This window comes from Ailuropoda melanoleuca, chromosome 14, assembly GCF_002007445.2.
Source record: "Ailuropoda melanoleuca isolate Jingjing chromosome 14, ASM200744v2, whole genome shotgun sequence".
Lineage (NCBI taxonomy): Eukaryota > Metazoa > Chordata > Mammalia > Carnivora > Ursidae > Ailuropoda > Ailuropoda melanoleuca.
Genome location: NC_048231.1, coordinates 43,608,479 through 43,627,730, shown reverse-complemented (window position 1 = coordinate 43,627,730; position 19,252 = coordinate 43,608,479). Strand labels below are relative to the sequence as shown.

Here is a 19,252-nt window from a genome sequence, read left to right as displayed (position 1 = left end):
CAAAAATTTTTTTTGATCAAGTGCAACACTCTTTCATTACAAAAACATTCAGCAAACTAGTAACCGAAGTCAACTACCTCAATATAATACAGACCATATGTGAAAACATCACAGTCAATGTTAAAAGACTGAAAGCTTTTGCTCTAAGGTTAGGAGCAAGGCAAGGATGCCAGCTTTCACACTTCTACTCATCATAGTACTGTAAGTTCTAACCAGAACAATGAGGCAAGAAAAAGAAATAAAAGGCATCCAAACTGGGAAGGAAGAAGTAAACTTTTTTGTTTGTAGACATCATCTTATATGTAGAAAATCCTAAAGACTCTACAAAAAACCTGTTAGAATAAACTGAGGGCTTCAGAGGGGAGGGGGTGGGGGAATGGGATAGGCCAGTGATGCGTAGTAAGGAGGGCACATATCGCATGGTGCACTGGGTATTATATGCAAATAATGAATCATGGAACATTGCATCAAAAACTGGGGATGTACTGTATGGTGACTAATATAACAAAATAAAAATTATTAAAAAAAAACAACAAAAAAACCTGTTAGAATAAGTGAATTCAGCAAATTTGCAGAATAGGAAATCAATACACCAAATTCAGCTGCATTTTTATATACCAACAACAAACATTCTGAAAAGAAAACTATGAAAATAGTTCCATTTACAATAGCTTCTGAAGAATAAAATACTTAAGGAATACACTTAACCAAGGAGGTGAAAGACTAGTACCCTGAAAACTACAAAATGTTGCTGAAAGAAATTAAAGAAGACACAAGTAAATGGAAAGACACCCTTGTTCATGGATTGGAAGACACTGCTAAGATGTCAGTAACACCAAAAACAATCTACAGATTTAATGTACTCCCTATCAAAATCCTAGTGGTGTTTTTCTACAGAAATAGACAATTCATCCTAAAATTCATAGGGAATCTCAAGGGACCCTGAATAGCCACAAGAATCTTGAAAAAGAAGATGAAAGGTGGAGGCCTCACAGCTTCTGACTTCAAAACTTATTTCTGCTCTTTCTGTAAGAGGCCTGAGGTGACCTCTGAAAATGGTTCACTATTCACTTGACCCAGAAAGCCCTACAAAATCATGCAAATCAAGAGGTTCAAAGCTTTGTGTTCACTTTATGAATGCATCAAAGGTATGCGTATCTGAAAACCACCACATTATGGGAAGGATGTCCCTGTATAGAAGCAATGTGTGCCATTCTGTTGCTACACTGGCGGAGCTCACTGGTGGTGCGCTCAGACCAAACACTGGGGCTGGACGCAGCATCAGTGACCTGGACAGAGAGCTGAATTTTTATTGCACATGCTTAAAAATTCAGAGTAATGCTGAACTTAAGGGTTTCGATGTAGATTCTCTGGTCATTGAGCATATCCAAGTGAACAAAACCCCCAAGATGTGGTGAGAACTTACAGAGTGCATGCATGTTCGGATTAACCTGTTCATGAGCCCTCCCTGCCACAGAGATGATCCCTACTGAAAAAGAGCAGATCGTTTCTGAACCGGAAGAGGAGGTTGCACGGAAGAAAAAGATGTCCCAGAAGAAAATGAAGAGACAAAAACTTACGGCCTGGGAGTAAATTCTGCATAAAATAAATGTAAGTAAAAAGACCACAATAAACAAAACAACCAAAACCAACCCCCCCCAAACTTATTTCAAAACTATTATACCTTTTAATTTTTGAACTATGTGACTATATTACCATCCAAAATAAAATTTAAAATTAAAAAACTGAAAAATTTAATTAAAAAATGAAAGGGGATGAAGTAAACTGCTATAAACGAAGCAGAAATTCTGCCTGCCTGTGGCACCAGGGGCAAGCTACAAGAAGATCTGCCCTCTGACCTGAAGGCTGGTGTCAATACCAACTGCCACAAAGTACCACCTCCCACTCTGGGCTCTCTGTCTGCCTCCCTACTGTTTAAGGCAGCAGCCTAGGACATAGCTCATCACCACATGTCTGGCCATTGTCATAGGTCTTACCGTGAAGACTGGCAGGGGGAGGCTTCCGAAAGCAGGATCTGGCTGGGAAGACAGTGGCCAGCAAAGAACTCAGGCACCTGAAGGATGATTGCTTAGTGGCCCAACCCTTGGCTTCCTGTCTCCCTCCCATATATCTGAGCCATGATCTTTGAGGGAAAGAAGCCTGGACCTTTGGGGTCTCCTGAAGCAAACTGATAGCTTGTATCACAAAGAGTAATTTCCCAATATATAAAGCATTAAGAAAAACACATGACAACAAAGTATTGCAACAGTTCAAAAAAAAAGAAGTGTAAGTGGCTCTTAAATACACTAAATGATGCTTACTAATAAGCCTCTTGGGAGGGCTGCTGAGTCAGCACTGCTGGTTCTAATCCATCTTCCATCTACTGCTCCATTCTCCCAGCCACCCTGAGAACCAGTTCCATTTGAATGATCAATTCTTAACATAAAAGTGTTCATGAAGAAACTCAACAAGAGAGCAGAGTGCTCATACTCAAACTTGCCCTCAATATCTAGATAAAGAGATAGTAAAAAAGTTAAAAAAAAAAAAGGAATAAATTCAGCATAGTGCTGAAGTCAGGAGGGAATGTGGCAGACATCAGAAGTTGGCTATGTCCACACCTGCCCTAAGAGCTCTTCTCATACATATGCTTTACTGCTCACTTCCCCAGACTACCTTGCAACGGCAGTGGTCAAGTGATTTGCTGGTTGCCTGTGAGTCACAGACTAGCCTTTGGGAGAGCTTTTCTTTTTCCGGTTAAGAATGGTAGATGTTGCTGGTATTGGTTTCCCCCTCTCCTCTTTCCTCGAACTTGGATATGAAAGCTACCTTGTGACCATGAGGTTAAAGGTCAAGACAGTCACAGAGATATAGTGTGCCACCTACCTCCAAATGACTTATTTGGAGGAGAGAAAACAACAACAACAACAACTATTTCAGCCACCATCGGAAGTATCATTTACCCGCAGTTGAAAGAATTTGTCATAGACACCAGGGACCATGAGCAGACTAGCTACGTTAGGTAGTTTACAGAAGGTGAAAAGCAGATGGGACCACACTGGTGGTACTCCTGGGAAAGGAGCCCCAGGCTCTTCTGGGCAAAGCTCCAAAGAGGTGTCCTGCTGGGAGTTGGCAAGAACCAGCAGGAGGAAGGAGAGGGAGAAAAGAGCACATGGCTAATAACTTGTGGCCTGTTTGTGCCTCCTTCCATCTGCACCATGTTTGCCTAGCATTCTTGCTTTCAGGCTGAGACAGAAAACTTCTATGTAGAGCTCCAGCTGATGTCTTGGGTTAAGGCTCCCAGAGTGGCAGCTGGATCACAGAGTGAAGCTCTACAACCTGGCCAGGGGAAAGACTGGTCAGGCATATGCTGACCTATCTCCCACCCGAGAAGACATCCTGTCAGGATACCCTGGAGGTGACGTGTGCTAGGAAAACAGCTTTCCTCTTACTGGTAATTCAGAACCACCCTTCCTGTTGAGGACATGGGACCAAGGTACACAAACAGAAATAGACCTCAGGGAGCTAATGTGCTAGTGACCTACAGTTGAGCTGGGATGTGGCGAAGGTAGAAATTCAGAGAGGGGTGCCCTTGCCTTGGGAACATTTATTGATGAGAAAGAGGCTGAGCAAGATTCTGTCAGACTTGAGGGCCTAGGGGGACCAAAGCAGGGGCCCAAATGAAAAGTGGGGATTCCTGGTAAGTCATCCCTCCTTGTGCTGACACCCCAAAGGGATGTACCCTAGAATAAGGGTAAACTGGAAGTAAACCAGCCCCTGCACAAATGAGTGTCTGGCTTTGAATCATAAGACAGTCAGAAAAACCTCAATCCCTGAACTGGGTTGAGGGGACTCTGCAGTGCTGGTGCCTCAAGGACTGGCAACAGCAAATAAAAGTACTCTGTGAAAGAAGGTAACATCACCTGAGGGCTCAAACCATTTCTACAAATAAATTTTCAAACAACATGTCCAGCAGATAGTTAACAATAATGAGGCATGTAAGGAAATAAGATAATATAAAAGAGAACCACCAGAGACAGGCCATAGAAACAGATCCACAAGGGCTCCCAATAGCAGAACTATCAGACATACAAATTTAAAATAACTAAGCTTACTATGCTCAGGCACATAAAAGACTAAATTGAAAATTTGAGGGGAGAACTGAAACTATATAAAAGGATACAGATTTTTTTTTTTAAAGATTTTATTTATTTATTTGACAGAGACAGACAGCCAGTGAGAGAGAGAACACAAGCAGGGGGAGTGGGAGAGGAAGAAGCAGGCTCCTAGCAGAAGAGCCTGATGTGGGGCTCGATCCCAGAACGCTGGGATCACGCCCTGAGCCGAAGGCAGACGCTTAACGACCGCACCACCCAGGCGCCCTGGATACAGCAGATTTTAAAAAGAGAGGACGTTACATCTCTCTGATGATGGGGAAAATGGAAGGGAAGATATAACTGAATAAGAGAACCAAGTAAAATCCACAGAATGAATGAAAGAAACAGACTCTGAGCTTTGTGAAACTTCAAAACAACAAGAGAGGGAGCCAAAAGAACATACACAGCAATGGAAATCAGATTTGCAGCAGAGATTTTGGCAACAACAGTGGATGTTAAAAGTCTGTGGTGCCATACCTTCAAAGATGTAAGGGGAATGGGACTTTGAAGTTAGGATTCTAGTAACCAACCAAATTAAGATCTATTGCAACAAAATAAAAATCAAATAAAACACACAGGCCAATCACACACCAAGGCCTGCGGAGCCCGTGAGCTCTGACCCTCCAACCTTCCTGACTGCAACGCACCCTTTCACCCTCCCACTGCTATTCTGCTTGGTTACTCTTTTCACACCTCAAGCCCTTCCATCTCAGGGCCTTTGGACTTGCTGTTCTCTCTGTCTGGATGTTCTTCCCCCAAATATCTGTGGGGCTTTGCCCCTCACCTTTTCTGGTCTCTGCTCAGTTAGGTAAGACTTCCTTGGTTATTCAATATAAAACAGCATCCTGCCAGTATCCCCCTGGCCACTTCATGTTTGTTCACAGCACCCACCCCCACCAACACAATTCATGTACTTGCTCAGCTGTTTAGATCTGCTTCTCTGCGCAAGAACGTAGACCTAAGAAGGTGGGGCCCGTTAGCTTTGTTCACTGCTCACTGTCCCGTGGCTGGCAAGAGCAGGCGCTCCATCAGTATTTGCTCAGTGACTGCATGGAGCAGGGAAGCTAACTAACTTCTATTCACAACCCCCATCCCTCACCAGCCCATTCCTTTCAAGGCACTAGCAGGCACATGTACAAGCCAAAAAATTTGGAGGCGACTGTATGCATGTTCATTATTCTCTGTCTCTTAATCTATTCCATATCCACCCATCCACCAACCAAGTCTTGTTGGGTCTGCCTCCAAAATACAACTTGAATCTGTCTCCTTTCCCTTCCCCGTGGCCATCACACCGATCCAAGTCACCTTCGTCTATTGCCAGGACTGCTGTGAAAACAAGCCCTGACTGCTTTCCTACGTCAGTTCACATCACCCCTGCTAACCGATGTCATGTTACAAACTCCTCCAAAAGTTCCAGCTCCTCACAAGATCACAATGCTCCTTCCTGCCCATCTGTCTCACCTCATCTCATACCACCCTTTCCTTTGCCTACTATGCTGCAGCCACAGTGGCCTCTATGTACCACGCCCGGTGTGCACTCACTATCACTTCTACCAAGAGACCTCCAGGTCTCGGCAGAGCTGGAGCATTCTCATCCCTAGGTTTTATTCTGAAAGACCCTTCCAATGTCTTCCCTGGCCACTCATTCCCAGGCACCCTCATCTGATTGCTCTGCTTATTTCTGGGCAGAGTATAACCCATAGTCTAAAACTATCTTGTTGATTGAATTGCTTCCTTGCTTCGTCTGCCTATCAGACTGGGAGCTCCATGAAGGCAGGGAAGGTTCTTTCACCTTCTCTACTGAACAAACCCACAGGCCCCGGCAGGCAACTGTCCTCAGCACAGGTGCGCGCATGGCTGAGCACTCCCTAGGCCCCTGTTGCCGAGGGCCCAGCTGCTGCCTGGCAGTGCAGTGCTCGCATCTCATCCTCTCACTGATGCTGGGGCCCTAAGGCGGTGAGCTCAAGAAGTCTAATGGGGAAGAATTTCAAAGCACTTTGCTTATTTTTCATCTCCACTTTCACTTTTCAAGATAGAATTCTTGTGGCAAGAATGAAAGCAGCACCTACCACTACCGTTGACTCCCACTGGCTTCCAGTGGAGTAGTGAACCGGACCCAGTAAGTCCTTGCATATTTCTCGGAGTCGGTATTCAAACCCTAATTACGGAAAAAAACAAAACAAAACAAAACAACAAAACAAAACAGAAATAGGAACACATTACAAAAAGAAATAAAAAATCAAGAATATGCTAAGTTGTTGTGTATATCAAACCAGGTTGAACAAATGTTTATTTTATTGCCTGCTTTGGGCAGAATGCCTCTTGCACATCTCTCAGTTTGGGGCACTGAGATCCATAATGACAGATTCTCACTCACGAACCCACTCCCTCAACAGCATATAATACAGCAGCCCCTCTGTGTGCTGGGCCTGTGGGAAAAATGAGATGTGGCCAGCTCTGGGACAAACTCCCCAAGGTGATGGGAAAACGTAGGAATCGTGGAAGGAGGGGAGTGGGCTAGGCAGATTTGTTTCAGAGAAGATAGGTTGGTAGTGAGAGGAGATCAGCAGGGTCAGGAGGCAGCCTTCAGGAGGTAAGAGATGGCAAGGGTATGAATGTAGGCTGAGGAGGTGGTGACAGAGTGGAGAAGACAGGAGAAGCAGTCACGGGCCTGGCAACTCATGAGTTATGGCACAGCCACGTGGAGTGCCAGAAGTGCTGGTGGCAGAATCTGGGGGCCTGTCAGCACTGGCGGCAGCTGAAGCCACAGGGAATGATGAAATCACCCAAAGATGAGGGTAGAGAATAAGACGGTGATGCTGGAATCTGAGGAATTTTAGAAGTGAGAGGGGTCTCCCTTTACAATTTGAGTCCTTTTATGGTCGAGGAAGCCAGAGAGAGAATGGAGGTGACTTGTGTATGGACGCAGGAACAGACGTGTAGAAGATGGAGAAAGAGAAGCAAGTGGTAGAAGTGATCCCACAAACTGATGCAGGCCCCCAAGGAGGCAGCGACTTTGTGCAGGGCATCAGGATTGAGTCCTGATCAATACCCAGGATGAAGCAAATTAGAGGAGCCAGAGGAGAAGTCTCCCCAGTGGAATGGGGTATGAGGCCCAGATGTGACAGGAGCACCCCAGCAAAGGTATGGGCTTGGGAAGATTGAGTATTTAGAAGAGTCAGTGACCACACAGGCTGGGCAACCACACAGACTTGGCAGGAAGAGGAAAATTAAACTCATGTTTGGAGTCTGCTGGGGAGGGGCGAGGGACTTCAAGTTGGTCAGCCATGCCTGTTATCATCAGATGTGTATATATAGACATAGTTATGTCATCAGAGGCAATGTGACATGTTTGAGTTCTGGGAGTGACATTTGTAGGGGGGTTCAGCACGTTTTTCTCTTTTTTGTACTCGACATTATAAACAAAAGAGGGAGGGTGTTGTCAAAAGCAAAGCAGGAAGGCCAGGATAGGCTGTGGGGAAGGCTATTCTGTGACCAGGCCTAGAGTTGTGTGGTAACACAGGGAGTTTTGGGAGGGCTGGTTCCCAAGCCACAACCCTGGAGGCCAAGCTCAGGGAGGAGGAAGGCTGGTAAGAAACAACCCCACACCTGCCTAGCAAAGAGTTGAAAGGCTCTTTACTGGAGGTTGCCCTGAGAACAGGATGGCCACCTCTTCCAACTTACCTAGCTTTCTGCTTGGCCAAAAGGGGAAAAGGAGGTGGTGGGGGAGATACTGGGGAGGGGACAGAAGTGCTGGCAGGGAAAGCTAGGCTGGAAGGCCATGGGGAGATGCTCGACAGGCTGGCCCTTCCAGGGCAGGAGGGGCATGGAGGAAGAGAAATGCAGGCTCACTGGATACTGCCGGAAGATACCCTTCCCTGGGGTGCCTGGCTGACCACTGAAGATCCAGGGTGTGATGGAGGGCAGGGTGTGAGCATCTTGTCTGCTCCTTTGGAGCATGTCTATCTGAGCATCCTGCGCCACCACCCCCTCCCGCTGCCAATCCTCCTGGCCGTCAGGGCCTACCAGATTCAGGGCCTCAGAGCCTAAAATGGGCTGGATGCCTGCCGAGCTGCCTTAATTACAGCTCAGGCTAAGAGATGGGGGCTGAGCGCTGTCTGGTTAATGGGGAAGCAGGAGGCCAAGGCCTCTGGGGGTCAACATAGGAGACTGGAAGGAAGGAGACTGCAGAGAGCCCTAGGCCACTGCATCTCTGCCTTGATTCATGGGCTTGCAGGAGGGTCATGTTGGGACAGAAATTGAGTCAGGCCCAGGAAGATGGAAGGGCCAGCAGAAACCTCACCTTCGTTCACAAGGTACCGAGCGTAGAGGAGGAGCCAATGGCGGTACTCATGGCTGGACTGCAGGGTGAGTGCCGCCGCAACCTGATTCTCCAGGTAGGCCAGGGTGGTCTCCTGCTGCACTACATGAGGCACGGAGAAGAGCCGCGCTGCCTGTCTTCCCGAACTGCAGAGACCGGCAGAGCAAACATCATGAGGCAGTGGGTAATGCATGGGTCAAGAGGCTGCTACCGCGACACCCTGGGCACCAGTGAGGAGCCAGTGAAGGGGCAGGTGTCAGACTCCATGCTGGTTAACCTATCCCCATGTCCCAGCCACAGGCTTCCTGGCCACTCTAGCATCCCACGTGTATCCCACCCTGTACCTCCTCTATCTAGGCCCAAGGTGACAGGTCAGCAGCTCACTCCCCCCGACCCGAAATACTGCCCATTGTAGTGTCCATGACTCATAGCACCTCAGACTGCCATCTGTGCCCTGAAGTGACAGGGCTTGTGACCTAGCACCCTGAGATATTACCCAATGTGGGCCCACAACCCTTGGCACCCTTGAGCCTCCTTGTGCTAAGCAGGAGCTAGGCATAGGGGTTGGGCAGTCAGAGAGCAGGCCTGGGTGGGACTGTGCTTGCATGACCTGGCCACCGCCCGCAGCACTTGGGTCACCTACGTGGAGGCACGGCCCTGGACTATGGCTAAAGGTCCGGAGCACAGCATGGCGTCCTGGGGAGGCAGGCTGCTCCTGAAGTCCGCACACTGGGCCAGGGAGTCCTGCTTGTCAGAAACCAGGTTCCTGGGGAGGCAACAGTAGGAGCAGAGGTCAGAAAAACCAGACATTCCACCAGAAAGGCTGGCGGTGAGGCCGCCAAGGAGCAGGCACCACATGACTCCCTGCCAGAGTGCTAGCAGAGGCTGAGTACCACTGCATTCTCTCCACAGGGCCCTCTGGGACAGGTTTCATAAGGCAAAATCAGTGACGGTGAAGGTCATCAACAGGGCTCTCACTGGGACCACTTGAACTCCATGGTCTCAGAACTTGAGGACAGGGGCCTGTGTATGAAGTGTGCACAGGATGCCCACTTGCCTGGGGCCCACAAGGCCCAGCCCTTGGAAGCTTCCAGGAATGCCATACTCTAGCCTTCCCGAACTTCTGTAGCATCCCAAGCAGTCAGCTCTTCACCTTCTCTGGACCTTTCACATTTTTGTTGAAAACATTCTAGCCACACTTTAAAAATAGTTGGATGCCTTTGTAAAATACCGAGCCAACATTTCCTTTCTTAAATAATCAGCCTGTTTCCATTATTACAGTAATCACATAAAATATACAAGTTTGCAACTTGGAAGAGCTGGGAATGGGGAGGGTTTTTTTAAGATTTTATTTATTTATTTTTTTAAAAGATTTTATTTATTTACTTAACAGAGAAAGAGACAGCCAGTGAGAAAGGAAACACAAGCAGGGGGCAGTGGGAGAGGAAGAAGCAGGCTCCCAGTGGAGGAGCCTGTATGGGGGGCTCGATCCCTTAACGCCGGGATCACGCCTGAGCCAAAGGCAGACACTTAATGACTGAGCCACCCAGGCGCCCCAAAGATTTTATTTTATTTTATTTTAAAGATTTTATTATTTTTTTTATTTATGTGACAGAGAGACAGCCAGCGAGAGAGGGAACACAGCAGGGGAGTGGGAGAGGAAGAAGCAAGCTCCCAGCGGAGGAGCCCGATGTGGGACTCGATCCTGGAACGCCGGGATCACGCCCTGAGCTGAAGGCAGACGGTTAACAACTGCGCTACCCAGGCGCCCCCGAAGATTTTATTTTTAAGTAATCTCTACAGCCAACGTGGGGTGCGAAATTACAACCATGAGATAAAGAGTTGTATGCTTTAATGACTGAGCCAGCCAGGCGCAGTGCCTGCGCACCCCCCCCCGCCTTTTTTTTTTAAACTCAAGAAAGAAATCTCAATGGGAGGATAAACTTGTGCCTGGCAACTCTTAACAGAAGAGGGCTGGAAGGCAGCTGGTTTGGGTATGAAGGATCAAAGGTGCAGGCAGAAGAAAAGAATTTCTGACTAGCCGGTACACAACGTACACACTTCACACGTCTGGATTAAAATCTTGTAAAAATCTTGTAAAATCTTGTAAAAAAAGATTTTACAAACACAGAAATGGGCTTCAAACTCTAAAACAGGCTGAGGAAAGACACAGACCATGACACATGGTGAGTGACTGTGCAACCTTACTAATTCACAAAGTCAGCCAGAAGTGCTACTTAGCTCCTGCTAAGCTACAAAAATTGAGGAATGGTGGTGAAGTTGTTGTGAAGCCAAGTCACCTAGGCTGACAATGGCTAAGGAGACAACCATAAGAATTTTCAAATGCTTGTTCCAAATAAAGTGACCCCAGAAAACAGTGTATTGGAAGGAAAGCACCCTTGCCGACAGGGACAGGGCCTGTACTGGTGGGTTTGAGCCCTCTTTCTTCTCTAGTGGACAGAGCCCAGCAGGGCTGCCACCATGGCATCTACTCCAGGGCTTGAAGCCGGGCCAGGGAGGCCTGACTGCTTTTGTTCCAGCTTAGGTGGACACTCCCAGAAGGGCAGGGCCAGGAGCTGGCTTACTTACCATGTAGAAAGTGACGGATTAAAGCAGTATGCCTTCCCATCAGACAGGTTCATCACTGGGATTCCATGCTGTGTCAGCAAGATCTGTGACACTGTCATGTCACTTCCTGGGGAGACAGCACAAGAATGGGTTCTGGGTGCGTTCTGATCAGCAGATGCCCACAGATGCACCTAAGTAGAAATGCAAACCACAGCTCCCACAGTCCCAGCAACAGGTGTCTTAACACTGACGCATAACTAGGCAGTCACTGCTCTACTCTTCGCATACTGGTCTCACTGCCATCCATAGGCTGTTCGTCCCCTCTCAGGGATCCATTCAAATATGCCCCTAGAGAGAATGCATCTCCCTACAACATAACGACATCCCCTATAACACAAAATGCCTCAGGCTGGGCCCAGAGCTTGGTTCTCCATCTAGGATGAAAAGGGTCCTTTCACGTCAGGAACCCAAGCTGCCCTGCCCTGGCATGCCCTGCCCCCACCCCAGGGAAAAAGGGGGTGGTCTACTGCTGAGGTTACCTGCCAAGATGGAGTGTAGAGATTCTTCTTTCACCACAACCACCTGTCTGTGAACATCCCTAGGAGGGAGAGAGGGAACAGCTTACTCTGCAACTGGGGTAAAAGCATTAGAATGTGCCTCGGTGATCAGACCCCACTCCATGGTCCCTGGTACACACCCAGCCTTTGCTTCCAGGAGAGGGGCTCTGCGCTGGAAGTGGCTTCCACTCCCCATGTGTCATATGCTATCTCTGCACAAGTCTATGGCAGAGGGCCTAGGCAACAGAGTAGTGGGGTCTGCCACTAACACCATACCAATTTGGGGAGAAGCGTGGCCATGCTCTGGCAGCTAAGATCCCCTTTCTGGACCCTGGCACATGCAATTAGGCATTGTGATCTGTCATGAGGTTTGCTCTATAAGGATGACAGCAGGGGCAGGCACCCTGCGCCACTTCCATTGCATACTCTCCCTCCCCCAACGTCGGTGGCGATCACAAGCAATGTGTGACTAACTGCTCAGGCTGCCTTGGGCGTTAAGATGCCCAGGCCGGCAGGGCCCAAGGACATGTCTGCTGAGTGACCTCCTTTGCTGCCTTCCCTACCCCTGCAGTGAGAGGGGACCTGCACAGCCCCATCCCATCCAGCTTGGAGCCCGCCCCACCCTGGGTCTGTCACTCACCAGACAGACAACGTGGCTGCAGCAGTGAGCGCCATGACATAGGAGCCCGTGCAGTGCAAAGTGGAGATTGGGGACGGCAGGAGGATGGGAGGGAGGAGGCGGCGACCACAGGCGGAGAACACGGACAGCATCCTCTTTTCACAGGCGACACATACCACATCACTGAAAAGGCAGGGGGACAGGAGTCATGATCATCGTGAGCTATGGCAGAGGCAGCAGCCTTGAAATGCAGAGCCTTCCCTCTGTGCCTGCCCCGTGCCTGCTGCGGTCTTCCTCTGAGCGGGTGCAGCAAAGGGAGAGGCAGGCAAGGGCTTGTCCAAGGACCGGGGCAGTAGGGCCGACACAGCCTAGCCTAAATGAGACCTCTGATTAAAGAGAATGTGTTCTCTTTCCCTTCAGGGGCTGCTTGAGCTTTTCTGAGCTCACACTAATGCTAATCCAGGGGGGGAGCCCAGAGCAACACCGAGCACACAGGTCTATTTGCCCTTTGTGGGTGCCTGGGATCGGGAAGTTCAGTTTGCTCATCTTGGCAGAGAATGAAAAGGAGGAACAGAATGATGGTTCCTTCTAGGTGCAACACCATGCACTCACTCAGGGCCCATGGGAACCTTGACCTAAGATGGAAGGCCAAGTACTCACAGACACTATGAAAGCATTTTACATGTAGCCTCATGATAACTGATTAAGGGTCTAGTTAAAGTGACTGTATCTAAGCCAATTATCTTTGTAAAATCCATTTAAGAGTATCAAATACATGGTCCTGACTGGAGGCCCTACGCCTCAATAGGCACCTGAGGAAAATGCTGGTCCTCCTTCCAGATCAAGCATATGTCAAAACAGTCCTAGGGGATTGTGGCCTGGAAGTCCATGGGAAGACACAGGGGGACTAACCACTGAATAAAGTTCTCCCCTCAAAGTGCAGAATATGGAGAGGGCTGGGCTGGGGACTCACAGGACAATCAAATCCATCCTGACTTCCCTAGATGAGAATCTGGGGTCCAGAGAAAGAATCATCCCATGTCAGAGAGAGCCAGGCAGAGCTCAGCCTGGAACCTGAGACTTCAGCAATCTGGCCAGATAAGAAAATCAGAACATCTGGGTAGAAATCCTACCTTGATTGACCCTCTAAGACAGTTTCCCCACCTATGACATGATGGTGATAATGATGTTGACTGTATTAGGTCTTGTGGGGACTGAAAAGACATGCACATTCTTAGCCTAGGCCAAGGCATGGTACAGGCTTCTGGAAGCTAGCATGTAGGGCAATGCCTCCTGCCTCAGACAGTAACAGGGTCACACAGCACAACACATGGTGCTTGCCTGACATTAAAAGCTGGGCTAGGCAAAGACCCTTGCCCTTACCAGCTGCCGGCAGCAGTGAGGATCCGGCTGGTGAGTACCGTCTCCCACTCCTTCCCTTCCCGGTTACACTTCAAACGACTTAGCTTCACACCCCCAACGGCAGTCACTTCATTCTCCACCTCAATGTACATGGAGGGATCCGAGCTCACCTGGGCGGAGGAAAACAAACACAATGTCTTTTCAGGTGATGGTGGGTCCACTGAGACTTGAGTCATGTGACAGGTGAGATGATCAGAGGCCCCAAACCAGGAGGAAGACAGAGAGGCAGACAGAACTGGCGAGTAAACAGTAGGGTGGTGCTGTGTGCAGTAACAAGGTGGGACAAGAAGGCCAGGCAGCTGGATGTGTGACCCCCAGGGCAGGGAGAGGGCTGGGAGCTTGCTCAGCCTCATCTCTCATGCCTAAGGAGCTGACAGACTGGATATCCCCATATGGAAAACCCAGGCAGAACAGCTCAACAGTTTGCACTCGTGTGGCCACAAAAGTGGGTGAGCTGGGGCAGAGGGTTGAATATGACTAGGAGATAGGGCCCTTCATCGACCCCCGGAAACCAAGAACAGCCCCAAGCAGCACTCAGTGGTAAAGGTCCTGGGTGGGGGTTGGGGGCAGCCATGGCTAGAGTTTGGGAGGGGGTTGTCTGTCTTCACGCCCAACAGCAACAGGAACAAATGATGCAGGTCCCTATCCTTAGGCCCAGAAAGACTTGTAGTGGGAAGGGCTGCCATTGGCTCTCTGGTGTCCCATGAGGAACAGCCTGCCTGGGGCAGTGTGTGCCCAGTGGAAAGTAACCTGCATGTGGGGTCCTAGGTTTCCTGAGAATGTGCACCTGAGTTGAGAAGCAACAGGCATGAACCTATGGCATGTCCAAAGTCAGGTGCTAGACAGAATGAATGGAAGGCCTCCAGCCATAAAGGATTCTTTGTTCTAGAGCTGTGTTTTGAACAAGCACATGGTCATAAGTTTCTACTCCAAGAACTCAAATAGCCCTGATGATGACTCTGCTGGGTCCTGGGAAGGGGACAGGGCCAGCAAGCTGGTTAGGATATAGGCCATTACCGTGCAGTCCAACTGCACCAAGCCTGAGGGTGCCCAGGGCTGAGTGTGGAGTTCAAGGAGGCTTCCAGAAGGAATATCTGAGACAAGTTTTGAAGGAGCTGGCCATCCAGAAGATGGCAGCAGGACTGTAAGAGCAAACTATAGAGGAGAGAAATGTGAGGTGGAGGCAACAAGGAAGCCCCCGGGGAAGAGGCTAGTGATCTGGCCCTAATTAACTACAACTTCCCCCAGAAAGTGATGGAGAAAAGCAGCCCTAAGTCAGTGACAATTCAGGGTTTACACAGAGGGGGAGGATGGAGAGAGTGTGCAGAGGTAGGAAGCCTGCTCACCTGGAGGGTGAACGCTCTCTGGGGGCCTGGCATGGGCAGTTTCAGTGCAGGTGCTGGTACAGACAAACACACGGCGTCCTTCTCTGCGGTCAGGGCAGCTGGGGACTGCAAGAGCAGAAATGTCTCTGAGCCCCGCCCCAGCACCGTAGGGCAACGTCAGGTAAAGGTGAGTCACCCAGTGGCGAGGCCAGGCCTGTTCCCCAGGCATTTCCGCCTACTCTGTGAGGGTGAAAGTGCAGATGAATGCTATAAAGACCCCCACTTTCCAGATGAGCTGACCCCAGGGAACTGCTCAAGGACTCTGAATGGGCTGAGGACAGATGTTGGGGGCCTGCACGTCTATGCCAACTGTTCCCACACTGATCAGGCACACAGTGGCATTCACGGCCTCTCTTATCACACTCGGGCACGTGCGGATTCCGGCACTGAGCTCGTGAGGTGGGCTGGGGGAGACTGCATGGGCCTGCTGGCCTCACCTGGACAGACAGAGACACAGGCATGAGCCGAGAGTCCTTCCGAGGCCGCCCTTTTTTCTTCTTTTCCACTGTTTCCACCTCAAGCTCCAGTTTTCGCTTGGACAGTGAGGAGGGCTTGGCCACAGGGACCTTTTCGTCGCTGTCACTGCTGCTCTCCAGGAGGTCCCGGGGCCTCAGTTCTTTCACAAGGTTCTGCTCTTTCAACCTGCACAAACACAGACATCCATGGCCTACTCCATATGACTATTAAGTTTATAATAATTAATAAAATCCATACTCATCACCAGAAGTTAATAAATAAGAATAGTAAAAACGGACTTCTGGTTTCTGCTCCAACACGCAAAGAGCTTGGAAGTTGTCACTCCCATTCTCAAAGAGGAAAGCTGAAAAACTGAAAATTAACAACTTTTCTTGGATTCATCAGAGAAGTAAGGTCACAAGGCAAACTACCACCCTGGAAATTGGAGATACCAGGTGAAGACACAAAGCCAGAGCTCACCTGGAGCTGAAGGCCCTGGAGCCCTAACTGGTAGGAAGACTTCAAGTAACTGGTACATTGCTGAAGGCTGAGGGTGGGCTGGCTTGTAAGTCAAAACTCTTGGGGGGGTCCAGTGGCAGGAGGGTACCCACACTTGTGTTAGTTTTGCCTCCAGGAGCTCTAACAGGCTCTCATGGGTGAAGATCAAGGATGGAAATATACCCTGTGTGCTTTGGGCTAGGGGAGGGGAAAAAGAACCATCTGAAACACACCCAGAGTTCCCTTCTCCTTAACAAAAGTCTGCCTTCAAGGGAAACTACTTTACCAGACCCCATGTGACTTGGCGGCAGGGCAATTAACTAACTATAGCCTAGCCTCTGCGCCCCGCCCCCCAGGCTAAAGAATTCTTCTGAAGGTCATAGCCCAGGGTTACCCATCCAACAACAACAAGATTTAATCACAAGATAATAGAATGCTTCTCCCCAAACCTCACCACCAGTTCAACAGAGCTCTGGTATAATAGGAGTAGAATAACTAGTTCGAAGCTAGCAGAGGGTGGTTCATGAGGTTTAAGGAAAGAAGCCAGCTCCATAACTAAAAGTGCAAGGTGAAGCTTCCACTGCTAATGCAGAATCTGCAGCAAGTTATGGAGAACATCTAGCTAAGATAATTAGTGAAGGTGGCTACACTAAACGACAGATTTTCAGTATACATGAAACAGCCTTGTATTAAAAGTAGAAGCTATCCTAGGACTTTCACAGCTGGAGAGGAGAAGTCAATGCTTGGCTTCAAAGGACAGGCTGACTCTCTCTTGTTAGGGCCAATGCAGCTGGTGACTTTAAGTGGAAGCCAATGCTCATTTACCATTCCAAAAATCCTAGGGCCTTAAGAATTACGCTAAATCTACTCAGCCTTACCCTACATAAGCGGAACAACAAAGCCCAGATGAGAGCATATCTGCTTACAGCATGGTTTACTAAATATTTTAAGCTCACCGTTGAGACCTACTGCTCAGAAAAAGATTCCTTTAAAAATATTACTGCTCATTGCCAATACACCTGGTCACCCAAGAGTTCTGATAGAGATGTTGTTTTCATGCCTGCTAACACAACATCTGTTCTGCAGGCCACGGATCAAGAGTAGTTTTGACTTTCAAGTCTTATCATTGAAGAAATACTTTTTATAAGGCTATAGCTGCCATACATAGTGATTCCTGTGATGGATCTGGACAAAGTAAATGGAAAACCTTCCGGAAAGGATTCATCATCTAGATGCCACCAAGAACATTCAAGATTCATAGGAAGGGGTCAAAATAGCAACATGAACACGAGTTTGGAAGAAGTAAATTCCAACCCTCATGGATGACTTTCAGGGGTTCAAGACTTCAGTGGAGGAAGTAACTGCAGATGTGGTGGAAATAGCACGACACCTAGAATTAGAAGTGGAACCTGAAGATGTGACTGAATTGCTGCAGTCTCATGATCAAACCTGAATGGATGAGAAATTGCTTCTCATGGAGGAGCAGAGAAAGAGGTTTCTTGAGATGGAATCTACTCCTGGAGAAGATGCTGTAAAGACTGTTGAAAAGACAACAAAGGATTTAGAATACTACATAAACTTAGCTGTAAAACAGCGGCAGGCCTTGAGGAGACTGACTCCAATTCTGAAAGAAGTTCTCCTGTGTATAAATGGCATTGCTACAGAGAAATTGTTCATAAAAGGAAGAGTCAACCAATGCGGCAAACTTCATTGCCTTAAAGTTGCCACAGCCACCCCAACCTTCAGCAACCACCACCCTGAACCGTTAGGAGCCATTAGCATTGAGGCAAGACCCTCCACCAGCAAAAAGATTATGACTTGCTGAAAGCTCAGATGATGGTTAGCACTTTTTAGCAATGAAGTATTTTTTCCATTAAGATATATACATTGTTTTCTCAGATATAATGCTATTATTGTACACTTAATAGACTATAATAGGTTATAAACAACTTTTACATGTACTGGGAAACCAAAAAATTCATCTGACTTGCTTTATTGCAATATTCGATTTATTGTGGTGGTCTGGAACCAAACTTGCAGTTCTCCAGCATATGTTTGTATGCCACTCTAACTCGAATTAAAAGAAAACGGAGTAGCTATATTAATTTCAGACAAAGTGGATACCAGAGTAAGGAAAAGTACTGAAGATAAGGAGGAATATTACATAATGATAAAAGGGTCAATTTTCCAAGAAGACAGAGCAATCCTTAATGTATACATGCCTAACAAAAGAGCATCAAAATACATGTGGCAAAAACTGATAGAACCCTAAGGAGAACTAGACAACTCCACCATTATAAGTGGAGATTTCCATTTACCTCTATCAGTAACTGACAGATCCAACAGACAGAAAATCAATAAGGAATTAATTAAATGAACAGTACTATTATTCATTTGAATTTAGTTGATATTTATAAGATACTTCACATAATAATAGCAGAATACACATTCTTTTCAAGATCACATGGAATATTCACTAGGACAGACCACATTCTCGGTCATAAAACATACTCTAACAAATTTAAAAGGATAAAAAACATACAAAGTATGCTTTAAGCCCACAACAGAATTAAACTAGACAATAGTAACAGAAAGATACCTGCAAAACTCCCAAACGGAGATTAAACCACACACTTCTGAACAACATATGATCAAAAAAAAAGTCTCTAGGGGCGCCTGGGTGGCACAGCGGTTAAGCGTCTGCCTTCGGCTCAGGGCGTGATCCCAGCATTATGGGATCGAGCCCCACGTCAGGCTCTTCCACTATGAGCCTGCTTCTTCCTTTCCCACTCCTCCTGCTTGTGTTCCCTCTCTCGCTGGCTGTCTCTATCTCTGTCGAATAAATAAATAAAATCTTTAAAAAAAAAAAAGTCTCTAGAGAAATGTAAAAATATTTAATTAAATGAAAACAAAAATGTAATTTATCAAAATTTGTGGGATGCAGTGAAAACAGTGCTTAGAAGGACATTTATAGCAGAGAATATATTTTATTTTAATTATTTTTAAAGATTTATTTGTTTATTTTTTGGGGGGAGGGGCAGAGGGAGAGAGTATTAATCGGACTCTGCACTGAGTGTGGAACCCAAAACAGGGCTTGATCTCAGGATCCTGAGATCACCACCTGAGCCAAAACCAAGAGTTAGACACCTAACTGACTGCCACCCAGACACCCCTTTTATTTTTTTCTTAAATGTTTACTTCAGAGAGAGCGAGCGAGCAAGAGTGAGAGTGGGGGGAAGGGCAGAGGGAATCTTCAAGGAGACTCCCCGATG

General features: G+C 47.7%; 1 protein-coding gene across 6 annotated transcripts in view; it reads right to left on the bottom strand.

The window, feature by feature from the left end:
* Positions 1–19,252, bottom strand: part of LOC100467668 (protein HIRA) — an 88,420-nt gene that overhangs the window by 7,424 nt on the left and 61,744 nt on the right. For 5 of the 6 annotated variants that reach the window (XM_019801111.2, XM_034642776.1, XM_011226687.3 and 2 more), the window contains 9 exons: positions 15,464–15,668; positions 14,988–15,092; positions 13,603–13,751; positions 12,241–12,402; positions 11,583–11,641; positions 11,065–11,170; positions 9,119–9,241; positions 8,458–8,621; positions 6,224–6,312 (listed from right to left, as the gene is read on the bottom strand). In XM_019801111.2, the coding sequence (XP_019656670.1) occupies positions 6,224–6,312; positions 8,458–8,621; positions 9,119–9,241; positions 11,065–11,170; positions 11,583–11,641; positions 12,241–12,402; positions 13,603–13,751; positions 14,988–15,092; positions 15,464–15,668 (1,162 nt within the window). The remainder of the gene's footprint in view (positions 1–6,223; positions 6,313–8,457; positions 8,622–9,118; positions 9,242–11,064; positions 11,171–11,582; positions 11,642–12,240; positions 12,403–13,602; positions 13,752–14,987; positions 15,093–15,463; positions 15,669–19,252) is intronic. The other variant, XM_019801112.2, reaches the window with a different exon arrangement.